The sequence below is a fragment of the Typopeltis vanoorti genome, chromosome 25, assembly GCF_054136105.1.
Source record: "Typopeltis vanoorti isolate ZY-2024b chromosome 25, IOZ_Tvanoo_1.0, whole genome shotgun sequence".
NCBI lineage: Eukaryota > Metazoa > Arthropoda > Arachnida > Uropygi > Thelyphonidae > Typopeltis > Typopeltis vanoorti.
In genome coordinates, this window is record NC_143573.1 from 68820269 (window position 1) to 68841420 (window position 21152).

The following is a 21152-nucleotide window of genomic DNA, read 5'->3' on the forward strand; positions in this document are numbered from 1 at the left end:
TGTGTTCATCGTCTCATGGAGCATCTGAATCTGATGAATGTCCAACTCAGATTCAAATGAATCTGAGTTGGACAGAGAGAGAGAGAGAGAGATGCAGGACTGCTGTGGCAAGTATTGTACGACACGTCACTGACTGTTCTTATTACACGATTCATTAAGGCCCAAACCCAATTTGTTAACTCCAGTTTTAAGCTTAATATTTTATGCTTGTGTTTTATTTTCCATAGATATTCAACAAGATATAGTCTATAAAAATAAAGAATTAAATTTAGTAAAGAAAAGAACAAGATAACTGCAAAATAGCAAAAAAATTCTCCGTAATTATCGTTCTTTCTTCTTTTTCCTCCTTTGATACGCATTTACAGATCTCTCGTTCAAGGTATTTCAATATAATGAAATAACTATGATTTAGTTGTTGACTACATTTGGAATCTAGTTATTTGTTATGTAGTAGGAGTCATTTGAAAAATTAATCCAACCGAACAAAAATGGGGAGATTGTCACGGAAGGGAGGCACTTCCTTCACAAACTATTATGATCGTTCATAACCGATTGGAATATAGTTGTTGTAATATAGATGGAATACAGTTGTTGTCAACGTTGATTAAAATCCCCGACAATCGCTAATAATTATAAAAAATTATATGGTGTATTTTAAAATAATAAAATTAATTATTAGGCTTCCACTTTTGATAAATTCAACTAATATTATATTCTCCAAGAAATAAAGAGTTCCTCCTCCAAATCATACAATTCATCCTATAAGAATGGAATATTTTACGCACAGCGATCTCTTATTTCTTAGGAAATGCTATAAGTACGAATATGAACAATTAATCAGAGTGCTGTGCTTAAATCTCGTTCATAATAGTTTATCGTAGGCTATCCTATCGTTACGACATGCCATTATGAACGAGACTTGTTGATCAAGTTGAATGGCTACTTGCTGGAAGAAGATAATCAGTCGCTTTATTATCATAGATCGATCAAGTTAAAACGTTCTGCATTCCTATCATCCGCACTAAAGTCATGTAAGCATGGATTTATAATCAGAAATTGTAATACGGATGAAATCACGTTTCGGCTACCGAATTAACTCACAGATCTGTTCGAGAATCTATATCCCCATTGATATACCAAAATAAGTGGAAATGCGTTCAGACAGTTAACTTATAGGATAATTTTTTAAGAAAGCAATTATTTATATTCAACTTAAGATGGAATTCGCTCATGTGTTCCCTGGAACTTCAGTAGGAGTGTTAGATTGAACAAAACAAGCGGGAAATTGGGTGGAGGTTATTGTTCTGCTGTTCTGAAAAGAAAAACAAAAGATGCTGATTACCCTTTCAAATGAGAAATATAATATATAGACAACTAACTACGATGGATTTTGGTTTCTGATTCTTAAGGATTCCATAGAGAATTTGTGTGGTTTCAGTTATACAGGGCAGGCTAATAACTCTGGGGTGTCTTCTCTCTCTCTTTCTTCGGGTAGGACTTAGCGTTCTGTATTTGCGACAGTGGTGCAACAAGAACTTCCCTGTCTCAGGTAAGAAGCGTTCTTATTCTTCCCTTCTTTATTAATGATGGTTTTATTTTGGTAATCAGATTCTTTGATGGCATTAGTCACGACTGACTTTCACATAATATACTCGGAGTTCTTTGAATCATTTAATTGTCTAACGATCAGTAAAACATTTTAGTACAAGAAAAAGAACACTCCTTAATTCAAGTTGTTCCATAAATTACTTGGAACAATATTAGAAATTTTAAAACTGAATAAAGTAAAAAGGAGGATTGGGCGGAGGGAGACAAATATCTCTAGGGCTTTTTTAACAAATATCTCTAGGGCTTTTTTAACAAATATCATCACTGTCAAACACTAGGTTAATATTTTTCGGAAGTAACAACCTTAGAAAATTTCGTTTCGATATGTTTCAACCAGACTATGACGATATCAACTTACGATGTTAGATTCTAATAATCTTTACTAGAAAGTGATTAAAGTTTGTAAAATTAAATATAACGGAACACTTTAATCACTTTTAAAATCAGTATTTACCTCTCCGCTTTAACTATGAAGTTATGAAGTGTATGAAAAAGTACAGGTTGAATTTTGACTTTCTCACAATCTCTCTTTCTCGTCACCCCCCCCCCCCCTTTCTCATCATGCTGGCGGAGCCGGTGTGGCTTTGCGAGCGTTCAATATAAGCGAGTAGACTGTTCGTCATGGAAAAAGAAGCAACGAAAATTAATTAAGTTCGCTAGCAATGCTGACAGTGTGAGAGGTTTATCTAAACGCAATGCCAGGTAGAGATATGAATGATGAGTTGGAAAAGGCTACGTTTCAGCTGCTTGACTGGCAGAGGAGAGACAAAACAGTTGTGTCTGGTTTCAATCTATGCGGCGTGTAGTTTCATCTGCCCACGTGCAGAAGAATGCAATGCACACACACACACACACACACACACACACACACACACACACACACACACACACACACACACACACACACACACACACACACACACACACACACACACACACACACACGCACGCACACACACAAAGTAATCTCTCCTCTACATAAAAAAAAAAAAAAAAAAAAATAGAAAACTTTAAAATGCTTTCCGTACGTTTATTATTGTGTCGCACTTTACGTTCTAACATACGTCGTGTTAAAATCTGTTAGTAATCGTGTATCAACTGCCTCCTAAATACGCGTGTATCTTTCGAATGCATTTTAATGCAGAAAAAAAATTCTATTTCTAATTGTTAAGGCGGATTTATGTATTTTATTATATAATTTTCTAATTCACCCGTATTAATAACAAGAAACGCCTTGGTTACGCAGTCTTTCAATAATTAAAATATGTATGCCCTTGATATTTTCATTCCATTACAGATTGTAGTAATGGCTATTTACGCGTTGATCTAGGCCAGTGATGGCGAACCTGTGACACGCGTGTCAGCACTGACACACTTGAGGGTTTCAGGTGACACATCTTGGATGTTGAAAGATATTGGTATTCTGATGAAATAACTGCGATAAATCGTGTAAGATCGCTCTCAGTTAAGGCGAAGGTTGGTTTCGGTTCATTGAAAGAATTATATTTTATAGTTAGCCTATTTCTATTTTATTTTGTAACTAGCCTATAAACAACGAGCGTTTTCTTTCATAATCATTATAATTTCTGAATAGTCATATGATATTATAAATATTATTATCAATATTATACGATACAAACTTATAAATACGTGCTTTATATATTATAAACTTAAAGTTTTCATTTGACTTCTGTGTGAAATTCGTTCATGCGTGCTTGCCAAGTCTCTCGACTGAGTAATACAAGTTCTAAACATATTTAAAACCACTTTAACAGAAAATATAATTCACAACATTAAATATTGAATTTATCTGAGTAAATAATGAAAACATTTTATAGTTGCAATACATTGGAAATTTTGTTAAATAATGCAAATAGTAACAACTTACGATGACGTCGCAACAAAACCTACTAAATAGTTGCTATTTAGTAGCATGATAGAGCAGCGATTTTCAACCGGTGTGCCGCGAGATTTGTGAAAATGTATTGTTTTTTACTTACTCAAAATGTCAAAAATATAGTTTAAATTTTTTTGGAGCAAAAAGGATAAGTAATTACTATTATTAATATCTTTTGTGTGTATATCAATCAAAATTATGCCTATTTTTTGCCAGATGGTCAAAAAAATTAAAAGAATATATTTTTAGTGTGCTGCAGAATTTTAATAATTAGTCTAGGTGTGCCATATTATGAAAAAGGTTGAAAATCACTGTGATAGAGAGTAAAACGTAAGAAGGTTGCTACGAACGTACCGGTAATAAATCTGGCAACCCTGCTGAAAGAAGAAATTGTAGTCTTGCATGGTCTGCCACTTAAGTAATTCGAGTTGCTGGTGTATAATTCATTTCCAGTAATTGTTAGTTCTTATTATTACCGCTGTATATAATTGTGCTCTTTTTTAATTTGTGAACCCTTTTACAATGGCAGCTAGAACTAATAAAAAACTAAAATTATCACAGAAAGGAAGTGGAAGAAATTTCCAAGATGCCTGGACTGAACAATATGGTGTTATTGATAGAGGCGATAAAGTTCTCTGTAAATTGTGTGGTGAGCTATCTGTGAGTAGAACTTGGAATGTAAGAAGACATTTTGAAACTAAGCACAAATGGCTCCTAGAAAAAACTTTGGAAGAACGCAAAGAATACATATCGCGACATCTAAAACTGGCAAAATCACAATCAGAAACTTTAATTAAATTTGTTTCAGGACCTTCAAATTTAGTAGACGCAAGTTACAGTATTTCACATACTATTGATGAACATGGGAAACCACTTAGTGATGGTGATTATATTAAAGAAGCTTTCGTAAAGTGTGCACCATTTTTATTTGAGGACTTTCATAATAAGGAAGCTATTGTAAAGCGCATGAAAGAGTTACCATTAAGTAGGAATGCTATTAAAGACAGAGTTATATCAATGAATGCTAGTATAGAAAATCAAATACAACAAGACTTGAACTCACGCCATTGTTTTTCCATTTGTCTCGACGAAACTACAGATATTACGTCAGCAGCTCGATTGGCTATTATTGCAAAGTATGTTCACGGTGATTCTAAGCACGAGGAATTGATAAAGTTAAAACATTTACCTCAAAACACAACAGGTAAAGACATATGCGACTGTGTTGTTAAAGTGTTCCGTGAGAAACAGATAGATTTATCGAAAATATTTTCGATTACAACTGATGGCGTGCCTAATATGGTTGGCCGTAATGTCGGTTTTATCAAACAATTTACAGAATATGTTGGTCATCCCCTGGTTTGTTTCATTGTATTATACATTAGGAGACACTGTGTGCGAAATCAGACTTAAAGGATTTGGATGATGTGGCGAGAATTGTGACAAAGGTAACTAATTTTATTGCTGCCAGGGCTTTAAACAAACGAGAATTTAATTCCCTCTTAGGCGAAGTTGAACCAGTGTACATGGTTTATTAATGTACAATAATATTCGATGGTTGAGTCGTGGCCAAGTACTTGAACGGTTTGTTGAATGTTTAAATGAAATAAAATTATATTTAAATACGAAGGGCATGGAGCACGAATTTTCTCAGTTGAACGATTCTGCTTGGCTCAGTAAGCTGATGTTTTTCACAGATTTTTCATTGCATCTGAATGATCTTAATATACAATTGCAAGGTTTCGGAAAATCTGTCGATGTTATGTTTGGCACGATCAAGAGCTTTGAGAATAAACTCAAAATATTTCAACGTGATTTAGAAAGTAACAATTTTAAGTATTTCCCAAGAGTGAAGTTTTTTTTAACGAAACCAGCCCCAAAAATCGTGAACAACATATCAATCAATTTATCGAAGTTCTAAAGTCAGTAACCGAGCAGTTTTCTTCTAGATTTGAGCAATTTCGAATATTGGAACAAACAATCCAATTCATAAAGTATTCTGATGAAACAGAATTCATGGAACTTAAATTAGAAGGCTTTGAGTGGTTGGATTTAAAAGATCTAGAAATGCGACTAGCCGACTTCCAGTGTAATCCTATCTGGAAAAGAAAGTTTATTGCTCTTAGAAATGAATTAAAAGAACTTGAGCGGGAACGTCTGCATGATATACCGCGTGTAAAAATTCAGACTGTGAAATTCTAAGAATGTGGAATAGCCTTCCCGAAAACTTTCATGCTCTTAAAATCTTTGCTAAAGCTCTTCTAACAATTTTCTCTTCTACATACTCTTGTGAAACTCTATTTTCTGCCTTAAATAATATCAAATCGAAACGGAGAAATAGATTGAGCAATGATTTGAGCGCTGACTGTGTAGCATTAAAATGTACACACTATAGCTCTTCTATAAAGCAACTTTCTACCAGTACTCAGCAACAGAAAAGTCATTAAATGTAATGTAAGTTTGTAATTTCAGTTTATTAAATTAATTGTATAATATGAATTCATTGATTTTATATCAATGTCCTATTAAACAAATAGCCTAATATGATATGTATAAGTCACCATCTATGATTATGTAGTTAAATTTATAATGCATGTATGCAAGTGGCACATCAACAACGTCAATATTAAAAAAAAAAAAAAAAAGATGTTTGACACACCTGGGTAAAAAAGTTCGCCATCACTGATCTAGGCGATAAACGTTCGCGATCATGCTAGAAATAAGTAAGGCCGTTTCTAACATTTGTAAGCTATAATTACAAGGCATGAGCAATCTGTGATTCATATTATTGGTCGTGTTATCGGAAACTGTTAGGTTAGACAGTTTACATTAAGGTTTTAAGCATGGTGGATTAAATTTATAACGTATAATTGGTTTGCATCATCGGTATTTGTAAAGAAACGTTTCCAAAGAAAAAGAGAAAAGAAATTCAGTCCGTGTTAACATTCTCAACGTCCTTGAGATTAATCTCCACAAAAATGCACTGTACTAGAAAAAGCTGTTGTTTCCAAGAAAGTTTTTGTCTTTATATGGGGATCCAGATGTACTGATCTGCAATTACGTCGGGAAATGGAGATGTTTCTCCAATGATCAACAACCAATTTCATTTTCTGCAGAAGACCATTAATTGTACACCAATGCGCATTCTGTCACTATAACTCAACAACAATCTTCTAGCAACCTTATTTAGCTTGAAAACCATTAAAAATCTTTGCCGAGATTCGTGTTGTGGCTTTTGACATTTCCTGAGCGTGTCATCAGATCTAGCACAAAGTCGTACTTACCAAGATACTTCTGGATTATCTACAACACGTTGCTTCAATAGGTATTGAGAACACCATTTAATGCAAATAACTGTTCGAATCTTGACCAGGATGCGAAGACCCTTTATAAACTAAGATGATTTTCATATGAAGATGGATTAGGCCTTTTCCACAGATACTGTGTAACACGCGTTGTTTCATCGAACTGGACGCTATCGTTCCTTCACTTTCCTCAAAGCAGGTAAAAACTCAAATAGTAACTAGTGAACATCACCAATTCAACTTCTCACTCATCCTTTTTCATCGCTACCTTTTTTTTTTTTTTTTTTGAACACTGCTCAAGAAATTCCCCAACAGGTTAGTTTGTTCTCCTTGAATACTCACCCGCGCATAATACTTGTGCATGATAGGTTGTGACTTCATGTTTATATAATAAATAGTTAGTGATACAACTAAGAATTCTCATCATAAATTTGATTATTTAGCTATAATCTATCTCTCATAATATTTACCACAACACTATGCATACTTCTTGGCTGGTTTACGAGATCACTTTTTTCAGCAAATGCAAGTGAAAACTAACCTGTTCTCTAAAGATTTAAAGAAATTAAAATAGGTGGTTTTGTTTTGCTTTAGGGGAAATAGCAGGTGATACAAGTCCGTCATATATATTTAGTTTTTAAAATACACTCACCATACGTGCTTTTGATTTCGACATTTTCGTATATCCCTAGGGCGGATTTCAAAACGTTATTATTTAAGGTGGAAAAGAAGTGAAATATGTAATATAGATAAAGAAGAGATCGTATTCCCACTCCAAACATGTTGCAGAAGCAATCACGTAAGTGTAAAAAAATACATATCACGATAAAATAAAGAAATATTTGCAGCTGAAACAATTGCTTTGTTATTTTTGTGCAAAGTACAGAAATAAAAATTTAAAAGCAAATCTATTATCTGAGTTTTGCAGCTATATATATATATATATATATTGGGGAACTTCATGTAATTATTTTGTGGGCATCCAGCAGAAAGATTGCTCAGAAAATTCCGTGACAACAGTAGCCAAATGGACGTTTCTCCATCATATTAAATCAGTTCTCTAATTTTATTTTATTTCAACCGTTATTAGACCACCAGCAGTTGAATGCCTTTTCACCACAATTTAGTTGGCAAAGATGCCGAGGTTCAAATCCTACTTGTGGCGAGATGTCAGGCCTCCTTCATTCATGATTAAGTTAACTGGATCTGAGGGCCTTTTCGATGATATAGCATGCAAATAAAAATTATTAGTTGTTTCAGATGTTATAGTATGTGAGATAACACCCCTTCTATCCCCTCTCTCAACAATCTTTTACATAACTTTTAAGTTTGCACTATAAGTGAAATTCAGGGTTGGCATCCTCCCTTGACTTAGCATCACTGTATTCGCATGCCCGTGTTGCAGTTAAGAATGCGGAGTTGTTGTTCTCCCTGCAATTAGCGTCAAAGAGAATTTACTTAAGCACTTCTTTCTAGCACTTACTCATTTCCATAAGCGCCTCCGCTATATTTATATATCCTTAGCACTCTGCATGCATCATTCTTTCAAATTGAAAGAGCTACGCCATTGGCTAAAATCTTAAGCAACGGCATTCCTTGTCAGTCATCATCACTCACCTTAATTGCGAGGGGTGGGGGTGAGGGGTAGTGTAGAATGACTATTCATTCTTATCTGCTTTTACACTACGTTACAGTAATATAACTTGACTTTACTAGAGTTCCTTCCCATTTTTGTGAGTCAAGCGAAAACAGGAATCACAGCTTAGAATATAAGACACCAAAATAAAGAACATCCAGATATTCACAGCTGCTGACTTCGTAGGGCATAAGATAATAAAAAGAGTTATACAATTTTACTGTATTCTATTGCTGTTGCATGACAGTTTTTATACTCTTCTGTTCTGTTGAAATGCATGCTTCAGGAGATGGATGTTCTTTAAATTACTTATGCAAGTTCCACATTCCAAAAACAAATGACGAGACTGATTTCTGGTTTATATAACCAATTTTATTAATTTGGTCCGGAGTATGCGGAGCCTAAATGTTGAGCAGCTTAAGAGATTATACATATCACTAATACAAAAAATAACTGTCCAACAGTTAGTAAGCACTTTCAGCTTTCCGCGAGGAATACAGTATCAAAGGAGAACAGCTCATATACAAGTATAACGTTAATTCGATTCTCTAAAAGGTTTCCATACGTTCGAAATAAATGCTGTACGTGTATAAGCTCTAGTGTTTATATGAAAAAAGCTTCAGTAGATTCGCAATATATTTGAAATTAGAAGGTATAGTACTTTGTACACAAAAGACAGAAGAAATCGGGACTGAGTGAGTACGTCTCGAACTACTCGTGTAGCTTCAACAGGAAGACAGCCACTGTGCGTATTACTCTTATAAAAAGCATTACGATGGACCTTAAAGTAGTAGAATACTCAGCTTCCTTCAATTCCATGCATTGTTTAGTACAAACGGTAAAAATATATTTTTAAATAACGAAGTATACAGCCCAAAGGCTTAAATTTGATTTGGCTTTTTTTTTTCTTCTAAATAACGAATCCTACTTAAAGAAAGCACCTAAAACATTTTCGCTTGGGATTAATCATGGCACTTTTTTCTAGTAAAATTTAATGGCGTTTCTTTTAGAAATATTCTTTTTTTTTATCTCTTTTGGTTTCTTAATTCAGTAGCTGTTCTCTAATCGATATTCGTTTTTTCAAACCCATTTTCTCCCTCACATCGACATTTTCTATTTTACAAATGTCGAAAGATATTGCTCGTACAACTATAAAATGTCTTTCGAACAAATGAAATATGTTTAAAGGACATTTTATTGTTCTTAGGTTGATGTTTAACAAGGCAGGGACACAGCTGCGGATGACAGATAGTTGATAGCCAGCTAACTAAAAAAAGGATAACATCAAAAAGAATAAATACATTTCACGTAATAAATTACTGTCTGAAATGTTTAACATCTTTATAGTTTTACGTTTGTACTTGAATCTCTGCCAACGTAAAGAAACCAAAATGACTTTTTTGTGATATTAATGTGCGCTTACTGATAAAGGATCGGAGGGAGATCGGTTGTCATTACTTTATGCTGCTGGACATGATTCTACCTCGTATAAAAACAGCTAAGACTATTCTTGGTGAGTTATTAGAAGTGTCACACAAAACAGATACACATATTGTTTCTTTTTACCAGGAGAGACGATATGTCTCACACAGTTGTTTCGACATGCTTACAAGGGAAAATTCTAATGTATATGATATTCGGTAAAATCCCTTTTCTGCATAACAAGTAAGCGAAGCGGGAGGTCTGAGCCTAGAGGGTGAAAAAAAAAACATTTTAAAAGCAGATAATTTAAGTGATCTCCAGCATTACAAAGCTGACGACTTTTTTGTAATATGAATCAACATAACTCCAGGGTAGAGAAAGTTGATGTTAATGCGCGATATTTATAGAAAGAATGATGTTAATTGGGAATACGTCCATAAAAAAGTTGCTGAATTTTTTAACCATTTGCACAGCCTTGATATTAATTGTCATCATATATAAGCAGCTGTCTAGTTGTGTTTAAAACATCATCTAGCACTCAGAAATGCTGGGACAATTATTTTTTAATCATTTTCTGGAAATGTCGGAATAATATTAGCTGTTATATGAAAGCTGATATTATTTCTAGCTCACCAATTTCAGAAAAATTGGACTTCAACTATTTTTTTACTTTGCAGGAAGAGAAATTTGAAAAAAATTGTTTAAACGTGTTTTTCTTTTTTTTAAATGTGAATCCTATTAACAAAAGGTAGGGAACCTATAGCCCATCAGTAGTTATAACCAGACTAAGAATTTAGTAATTCCGAAACCTGCCTCTAGACAACTCCAACAAGTGGCATAAAAATGAATATATGGCATTTTTTGGTGAGACATCAAACATCCAATAAGCAGTAGAGTGGATACATAGCAGGCAATGAAAATCATCTACCACTAGTGGGATTCGGAATCGTAATCTGGATATGGTATTCATTCGCTCACCCAGGAAGATAATCATATAGTTAACGATTAGTAAATTCTATAACTATTGAGGGAAAGTCAACAAACTATTAGTTTCAGTAACGGAGCACGTTTAATTTTTGAATTTAGGAATCATAGAAGGTAAAGCAACGTTTCCGACTCTACCTACAGTGTGTCGCACTCACAACTGCATTTTTAAGGCACTATACTGAGTGGGAGACGCATACCGTATTATTATTTTTTTTTAAGGATAACTTGTTGAATATTAGCCTAAACCAAGTTAAGTCACGATGCTTCAGTGTTATATTGCCTCTAAGCTGAGTACTCTAAACGTTCGTTTATTTATGTATTTATCTCGCTTAAAAAAATAAATACTGAAAAAAACGCACGATAAAGTTTTTTTTTGAGCCATTAATGATTTTATCTTATATAGTTTAATACGTAATCTCGAATGTAGATTCAGATATGTCATTCTTTCTCCAACGAATGATTGAACTCCGATCTTCGTTTGATTGATTAATGCCATTTATATTTGAAGAAGGTTGTCTAACATACACCAAAAGTGTTGAGATTTATTCTCGAAAGAAAAATGAGTTTAAAAATGTTTTTAAAAAAAATAATAAAATAATGACCGGAGCTGCATATTTTGTCTGTCGCGGTGAGAGTGATCAAGTGTTCATTTTGAATGATAAACTGAAGCTTTAACCATGTCACCATTTCTTTTTTAAATAACTCTCTCTCTCTCTCTCTCTCTCTGTGTGTGTGTGTGTGTGTGTGTGTGTGTGTGTGTGTGTGTGTGTGTGTGTGTGTGTGTGTGTGTGTGTGTGTGTGTGTGTGTGCACAGAGAGAGAGAGAGAGAGAGAGATCAAAATTAAAGTATAATCGTTTAAGGCCTTGTGGAGCGCCACCCAGTGATCTAAATACTGCAAAACTTTGCAGAAATACATATTATGCATCATGCTGAAGTGATATATGAGAGGAGGAAAAGTAGCTCCAAATTTCACCACCAGGGGAGCTCATGATGTACCGAATGGAAATATAGTAATTTTTATGTGTAAGAAGGAGAAAAGCTACACGATTATAAATAACATATTTTTATTCACTTCCATTATACATTCATGGGCTGTGCTGTTCAATGTGCTGCCCTTCTCGGTATGCCATTCAACAACAGAACAGAGCTGGTCGGGACCGATTTTGCGCGTTTATTGCGTTATGCTGTCTTTCAGCGCTGGCAAGTTATTAGGATGATCCCAATAAACCCTGTCTTTGAGTAATCCCTAGAGCCACAGGGGATCAGATCAGGTGAACGAAGCGGCCATGCACCGGGAAAAGCACAACTGATTACTCTGGCTTCCGTGGAATATTCTTGAAGAACCTCTACGGATCGACCAGTGTGTGAAGGAGTCCTATCCTGCATGAAAATGACTGAATCAATTCACAGGGGCTGCTGTAGCTGTGGCACAACAAATTTGTTCATCATAACGCGATACCTATTGGCAGTAACTGAGCAGGTCAGAAGACCTGACTGGCGAATGTCCTCAAAGAAGAATGGTTCAACGATAAGCAAGGTTATAAACCTCCACCAGACAAGTAACTTTGCGCGAATGCAAAGGAATTTGTTGAATTGAATGCGGGTTTTGCGTAACCCATACCCCGCAATTATAGGCATTCATAGCTCCGTCAGGTGAAGGTGAGCCTCATCTTCCCACAAAATCCTCCAAGGGCACGAAGCATCCAACTCTACTCGAGCAAGGAATGTTAAAGCGAATGTCAGTCAACTTTCAATTCTACATTTTCATTCGGTCAGGTTTTTCTTGAATGGGTAGAAATGCATAATCTTCCGTAGAATTTTTTGTGTCAGGCACATCCACGTGGCTTGATATACAGTAGCACGTGCGCTGCAAGAACCAACATCATTATTCATGGCCTGCTCCACAATGGCAGTAGCAACCTCATTCACTTGTTGTGAACTCATTGGTCGGCGACCTCTGCCAAGTCTAACTCCCAACGATCTCGTTTCTTCAAAACGACTAATCGTTCGTCGCAGAGTACATGGAGATAGTGAACCTCATCGACATTTGTTCAGGCTACGAAATTCGCGGAGTGCAGCAACAGCAATGCAATTGTTTAGGTAGTACAGATTCACAAGCAAAGCACGTTGAGACAAGGTGGACGTCACTGTGGACGGTATTAACAACCAGAATGAAGGGAAATCTCTTATCCATCTTTTTAAACAATCCTGGAACCTTTGGAGTTGCGTGATATGAAAATTACGCGCATTTAGTGTTTACAACACCCTAGGTGGTGAATTTTGGAACTTTTTTTTTTTTTTTTTTGGCCCCTTCTTAGCTTCCGCTTCGGCATGACACAATGTATTCTTGCAAAGTTTCGTAGCATTTGGATCACTGGAGATAGCTCTCCACAAAGCCTTAAACACAGGGATACTTTAATTTTGATCTATATATATATATATATATATATATCAAAGGATTTCTCATTTAGATTAAATCATGTAGCGGTTGAAAGAGAGAACAGGAAGTGATCGTCGATAAAATGAATTTGGTAAAAATACTGTTCAAAATCAAACTTCAGCTAAAATGTAGTAGCTTTGAATCGTTTTTTGTTTTGTTTTGTTTTTCAAGTAACGATCTGTTAGCTATTCACTAGCCAAAACATTTCCTAAAAAAACAGCCACACTTCACATTTTTATATTAGACATATATTAATTATTAATAACTTAATAAGGCTCCAGTGATGAGAACCAACTGTTCGAAACAGCTGTGTGGCCAACGCAATATTAATTGAAAAGTGCGCATAACAGACAAATTTCTTATTTTTTAAGGAGCCGAGGTTTGTTCACTTTAAATCTCTCCAACCCTTTAGAAACTGAATTTCAAAACCGAAAACATTGCTAATCTACTTGGTATATAAAACAAATAGATATTTTTGTCTTTCATTTTTAAAAGTTCCTTGTTAAATTAACTATTTTCTTCATTAGTTTGATAGGAAGCTATCTAACGGGACTTACATTACTCGGGCAATTACTTGTGGCATTACTCATATTATCATCGTTATTGTTATTATCCAGAAACTTTCGCTCACTGAGCTTCCGCAAAAAAGGATGAGCGGGGAAGCAGCAATGTATATCATCGAAAATAAAGAAGCCATTAAGACAAACTACCTTAATTAAGCAGCATAGACTATAACAAAATCCCTATTAAAGAGCAGTACACGGATATCGTGTTAGCCAGTAAATTGTCGAACATCAGTAGAGACCTCATTACATGCAGTGTACAGGTGCAATTTAATATACTGCAATAGGAGGAATGTGCTATATATCTCAATGAAATTTCGGTGTTTTGTTTCCTGATGAAGATTAAACCCAGAAACGTGAAACCAATATAAATTGCGAAATTGAGTCTGTACATTGCATTTAATGTTTGTCGAACCATACTGAAGTGATCTGGAAATAAACTAATTAAATATAGAGCTCATCACAAACATGATTTTATTTTTTATCCGTAAAGGGTTTAACTCTTACGTTGGATTCCGACAACGTGGATTAGTTTGGAGTATGAGGTTCGCCTTTTTTTTTTTTTTGTTCCGTATCACTTTACTGCAATTAGGACTTATAACAATAAACACAATGTTTTTATTTAGTATCATTATTAGCGAAATAACAGTAATCTGATTTGAAATTTTATGCTTACTCCTATTTTTCTTACTAGAGCGCTATTGAATATCAATGCAAATATTATTTGCATATGCAGGATTTGAATTAAATTCTTTCAAAATGATACCTACAACAGTCAAACTCATCCGAATTGTCTCCACAATCATTATCGCCATCACACCACCAGGATTTCAAGATACAACGCCCACTGGAACAAGTGAAATGTTCCTTTGAACAAGTTGGCAGATCTAAAAAAAAAAAGATAAATATTAAAACAATAAATTTCTGCATAAATTTCATTAGATTTTTTCTATAAATGGTTTAACATAATATTTTCATTCAACTAATGCTATAATTTTGCATCAATAGATAAATAAGTAAGAATAACTATAATAAACAAAAATATGCCAAGTAGTTGTCGAATAAACATTCACAATCAATGACATTTTCAGCAGGCCCTAATAAACCATTATCTTTTATGCTACCTCTCGCTCATATTTATTTATATTATCGCTTATGTGATTTTATTAAAATAACTTTTTTTCTTTTATGCTAAATGAATTTTAATGGGTGCAACAGAATAGAAGAAGTTACTCGTATCAACAGAAAAATTGCTAGTATTATATTTAACGAATAAATGAAAGAACGCAAGTATGCAAAACGTGGCTGTAGATGAAAGAGACAGACAAATACGAGTACATGTGTATTAATATATTCTAATTTTGTTCCTTTCAGAGTAGTTCCTTTGGAAAGCTGTACACAATTAAGCCAAATGATGTTGCCAGTATTCAAATATTCAACGAATTCTTATTTCGTCGTCTTTTCGTTTACGTTTAAAGCTTTCATTCCTTTTTTATGAATACTCTATGATATCAAGTATTTGTCCTTTCAAGAAACGTGTTTACATTTAGAAACTGGTATTACTTGGGCGGGCCGGCGCTTGAAATAATAAAAAAAAAAAAACAGGTTAGTGATATGAATTTTGGAGGTGTTTTTTTTTATTATTTTTTTATAATCAGAATGAGCCTACCCTTCTCTATGAAATTTGGCTTTCCATCAGTCGTATAACCAAGCACCTATCTGTAAGAAACCTACTCTCTCAACATTTTCATCGAGAGTGTATTGTTGGATCACATTTCTATGAATGATCCTTCGTTGATATTTCCGATCTTTACAACAGTGAAGATCTACATAGTCTTGTTTTACCATCTCACTTGCAGACTACTATTCTATCTTTACAAAATGTAAAATTAATATTTTGTTGTAAATGAATCCATTGGATTTACAGCATAGTAGAATGCTCACCGTCGTTTGACTGTGATGACTATCAGAAAACTGATCCATTTAATATGTGACTATTTGGAAGTGTCACAAACAAGTCTTGATACGCAATACTCTTAAAGCAATTCATATAAATCGATTAATAAAATAAAATAAGCTTCGTTAATTTATAGGCGCACCTCTTATCAATGTTTAGGAATTTCGGTACAGGTAACGTATAAAATAATTATACATGAAAAACACAGCATAAACTTATGGCATAACATACCAGTAAAACAACATCACTTGCGAGGGAGAGAGGAAAAGCGGGAATGTTATTAAAACCTTTTTAACGTAAGCGGGTCCAATATCCATGGTCTTGGCAACTTTCCCCCACTTTATTAGTAAGAAAAAGCAGCAAATAATGATTTAAATATTCACAAGTATGAAACAAGTTTTGGTTTAGTAACTGTTCAGAATTACCTCGAAACAGCCGAAGCCCTGATATCATCATTTTCTTGTATTCAGAGGGTGGTTTGTTTTTCAGTAGAAACAAATTTGTCTCCACAATCTAAGACCGACATCTTTAACGGGATTTGAACGAATGTCTTTCTAACCAAAGTATACCCATGTGGTATTCTGCTTACAGTGTTCATTTGTTGTCAAAATATGATGTAAACATATTCATTAAGTGAACTGATTTTTATTCTATTTCTTTCAATCACTTCGCCTTAATCTGGTCAGTAATTGTCATCAATACAAAACGTTATTCAAAGTTTGTTCACAAGTTCTTTGAACATATAAACCAAAATTTATCAAATATTTAAGAATCACAGTTAAGTGAAATCAGCAGATGTATATTGAATATGACGAAAGCATACAACTTATGAACAGTTACGATAATGTAAAAACAGATTGCGTTCTGTCGTAATGTCTAAATGACACATTATGTTCCCGCACGATAACTCCAGATCATCTCGTCGATATTTTCCATTTATTGTTTTCTCATAGTCAAAAACTTCATTTTGAAAACAATGGAAACCGAAATAATTTAAGAATGCATCACAGGAATGTTCGCTCACTTAATTTTCAAACCAAAGCTGTATCGTTTATAGACTTATTTTGTTACACGTTTTGTATCGTACTAACTTCGTAGCACCTGGAGATTTCACAGTGAAACCTCCTTGATTCCGCTCTAAGCAAACTTATTAGATTTCCATTAAGAAGAGTAATACTTTTTTTGCTTGTGTAACACGGAACAATTGCAGATGTGCTTTTTCTGGTTCTCACAAGATCTTATCTTATTGTTTTCTACATCAATACTTCAATCTTGGAGCTCTCTAACGATGTACAACATTAAGAGGGCATTCACATTCCGAAGCAATATTAGAATAAGATGCAAAATCGATAATTTGTCTTAGGAAATTTTTGTTTCATTCTACCTAACTGCGGCCTTCGTCCTGAATTGACGCATTCATTGAAGAACTTTGGCTGCTTAAAAAAGAATCCATATCTGACTTTGATCACCCTCATTTAGATTCCGGATGATAGTCCTCATCTTTACGAAAGCAACTATTATAACTTTTTTTTTTCGATTTTCTAAATGAGAATTTTTTAGTTAGCCGGATACTTTGAAAATGCTTATGAGTCAGCTTTTATCATGCATTTTGTTTTTAAATGTTCGTTTCCTTCCTTCATCCCGTGTTCATAAATACAATGTAACTTGTCAAATTGAACATTTTTCTTTAAATTACTGAATGAACATTGCTGATAAAATTGAGATAATCCTATATGAGATGAACAGCGCTGTCAAAAAATAAAAATAAACAAAACACTGAAGATTCGGAGAAAACTGAAGTAATTTAATTGACTAAACTATAATAAATATTTCTTTATTATAGATTTCTTTAGTTTGAAGCGCAATAAATCTACAAATGGAATTGGGAACAAAGCAACAGCCAGTAAGATGAATTAAGGTATTTACAGATGGAAGACGTACTGAGTCAAGTAAAAAATTGCAATATTAAATCATCTACTGTAGTTCTCTGTCGCTAGTAGTCTTTTCACTCTTTTTACTGTGAAAAGTTGACACAAGGAAGAAAGCAAATGAATCAAAGACGATCTCAGCATGAAATCTTATGACGATATAATAGAGGCATCTGGAAATTGGTGCAATATGCATGCAATGTGAAAAAAGATTACAATTCTCGTAGTAACTTTGAATGGCATGTTATTATTATAATTTTAAATTGACTGCTCATCTTAGCTTTCTTGTTTCGTTTCTTAAGCGAAATCAGTGATACTTAATGGTTAATAAATGGTTCTTTAAGAAGATTCATGACCCTTATATTTATAAATTATTCTTTCGTCTTTCACGAAAAGGAATCAAAATGAGTGAAAACCTCTGCGCATCTGTTTGCAAGATTTTTCACTCTTGTTATCGGAGGTAAGTGCTTAATAAAAAGATAAGTTGTTCATTTTTATCCTCCTTCGTTTTTATTTTTATAATCGTGGCATTCGAAAATAAACTTTTTATTACGTACACTATAAAATTCAGCTGTTTCCGATGAAACTGGGAAACAAAGACATTTTATAACACTACTTTTAACGATTCTTCACTTAAAACATGCATAAATATGACCTCTTTATTGCACATACAAAGATTTTTCAAATATTTGCATGTTCCACATATGCTATTCTTAAAACAATAACGGTCAGCCAACTTCCTGATATTATCGTTTGCGTTGCCTATAGTGACATTTACGTTGTACCCATAAATTGCAGTCAGTGCATTGTATACAGACTGCAGTTTACTGTTTGCTAAACAGCCCGACAGTATATCTACTCATTTTCGTGCAGGAGGTCCTGGGAATTGTCAACCTGCAATAATGCATATTGAGATTGGACAGATACACCATTTTAGACCAGACGTAAATGGCACAATATACGGAAAACTGTCCGCTGGTAATGTTCGATTTAATGACAGTCTGATTATGAATTGCATATATAAATATTTATGTGTAAACATTCTGCCAAAATCGAAAACTATTGTGAAGAGATAATAGCGTTTTACATAAAAGATATTTTAATTGAAAACATGTAACTAAGAGCAATTCTAATATTGAGTAAAATTTGAGGTATATCTAAGCTGATTTAATATAAAAATTTATATCTAATGCAAGATGGTAATATTAATTTTATTTTGAAGACTGAGATGCTTGTCATGTCCTCCTCCATTCTACCAAGCATCTGTTAAACTGGAGATGCTCCATTTAATAGAGTATTTGAAAATGATAGCCCTTTCTTGTCCAACAAGGCTATCGATTTCTGAGATGAGCTCACTGTGTGACAAGCATTATCGACTTGCACGGCAGAGAAGCTTTGCATTATCTATAATGATGTTTTTTTTTTTTTTAAAGTACATAATGGACTATATGTACAGTACCGGACCTAGACATTTTGTCACCTCAGGCGATGAAATATCACTAAAAGCCACTCATCTTTTGGTATAAGCATTTTTTTTTTAAGTGACGCCATCAGGAATCCTGTATTTGTAATTCAAATCAGGAAAATTAGTGTTTATTTATTTATTTGTTCATTTTTGTAAGTGCACATTTTTGTTAAAAAATGTGCACTTACAAAATGTACTCAAGTTATTCTTAGACACGAGCTGGAAGGCTTGTATTGAAGTTCGATATTTCGAACCCTTAACAAAATTTGTCAAATCATCTCAATTTTCGTTTCAATCACACCATTTTCAGAGGTACTAAGGAGCAAAATATGTTGAAGTTATATATATATTACAGTAATACTGCTCTAATTTGAAATTAATCTGCCGAACCGCCAACCTTAATTTGCCATTTCGCTGGCCGAGTGGATAGTGTTTCCGCTCTTCAATCAAGTTCAATGAATGTCTAAGAAGGAAATGAAGTTCATTCATCGCCAGTGCGAAACCACTACCCTGCTTATTGGAGAGCTGAAAACACAGTTTAGAGGATATCTGGTTTATCCAGCCCTAAGATCGTCCGCCGTCGTACATCAGTAAATATACCTTTCAAGCGGGAGATTCACATAAGACAAATTTTACTATTTGCAATGTACTAATTTATCCATGGTTCAATTTTGGTTTCAATCGGTTCATTACTATTGAGGAATCTACAACGATTCCAGCAAGCAGTAATAATTCAGCAGTGATGGATTAAATTTCTTGAAATTTGATTTTTATGACCTCTATTAAAATGAAACGAGCCCCCCCCCCACTTTTGGTTCCATTGGAGTAACCGTAGCAAAATTAGTGCAGAAAACAAAAAGTATGTCTCTAGCGCATAATTATGAAAAAAATGGGTCGAAGTAGACACGCTATAACTTTTGACAAACCACACACACACACACACACACACACACGCTCTTTCGATAATTTTGCCGTATATTTATCATGACTGCGGGTTCGAATCCCGCCTAAGTATGGATGTTTGTGATTGTCATCCACCGTCATGCATTCATTCATCCAAGTATAGATACACTTTCCCAAGATGGACTGGGTCACCATGGAAGAAGTAGACCCAACCCTCCCGCAGTGTAGTGGGTAGAAAACAGGCTGTTCATCATCATCATGTTTATTATGGACATCATGGAAGTTTTAGGCGAAAATGAAAGATACGAAAATTCAATTGTGTACGCATTGCACGTACACATTACAAGAATTTGCTATCCTGATGTGTATTTTTTAATATGCGTGCATTGCAGTAACCTTTAATTTACGTTCATTACTTACTGAATTTTTTTTTTCGTTCTTGTATTCAAGATAAATTGATTTATGGTGATATTCAATCACCATAAATCAATTTATGGCTAATATTGAATCATTTATTTGCAAAAATGACTGAAATGATAATAATTCATCTTCCGCCGGATGCAAAAAAAATAATATATATACAGGGTGGTTCAAAATTCCACGTAACTTTGAGGGGAGGTATAGAACATCAAAATCAACCATATTCACATAAAAAAGTATGACCGGAAACGCCACCGGAAGGTGCTAACAGGGACACAAAGATACAGAAATAACAAAGGCAGTAAGTAGTGTAAAAAATTTTATTAGGCGTAACTGAACAGTTCAATAGTAGTTGATATGGTAAACGCGGTGCATGTCTGTCATCTCAGCGTTCGTAAAACGACGCATGTTCTTCGTACGACGTCGAAAGCTTGAATGAGGAAGCCCCAATTGCTCACCAATTGCTCACCTGGCGCTGACGAACAGCGCCACCTATCACTTTGGGTGGCGTTTCCAGTCATGCTTTCCTTTGTGAATATGGTTGATTTTGGTGTTCTCTACCTCCCCTCAAAGTCTGTACGTGGAATTTTGAACCACCATGTTATATATATATATATATA

The 21152-nt window shown here is 34.4% G+C and overlaps 1 protein-coding gene across 1 annotated transcript in view; it reads right to left on the bottom strand.

Annotated features, from left to right (window-relative positions):
* Positions 1–21152, bottom strand: part of LOC150092820 (low-density lipoprotein receptor-related protein 4-like) — a 1164745-nt gene that overhangs the window by 708872 nt on the left and 434721 nt on the right. The window contains exon 5 of the mRNA XM_090414290.1: positions 14630–14746. Coding sequence (XP_090270416.1) covers positions 14630–14746 — 117 coding nt within the window. The remainder of the gene's footprint in view (positions 1–14629; positions 14747–21152) is intronic.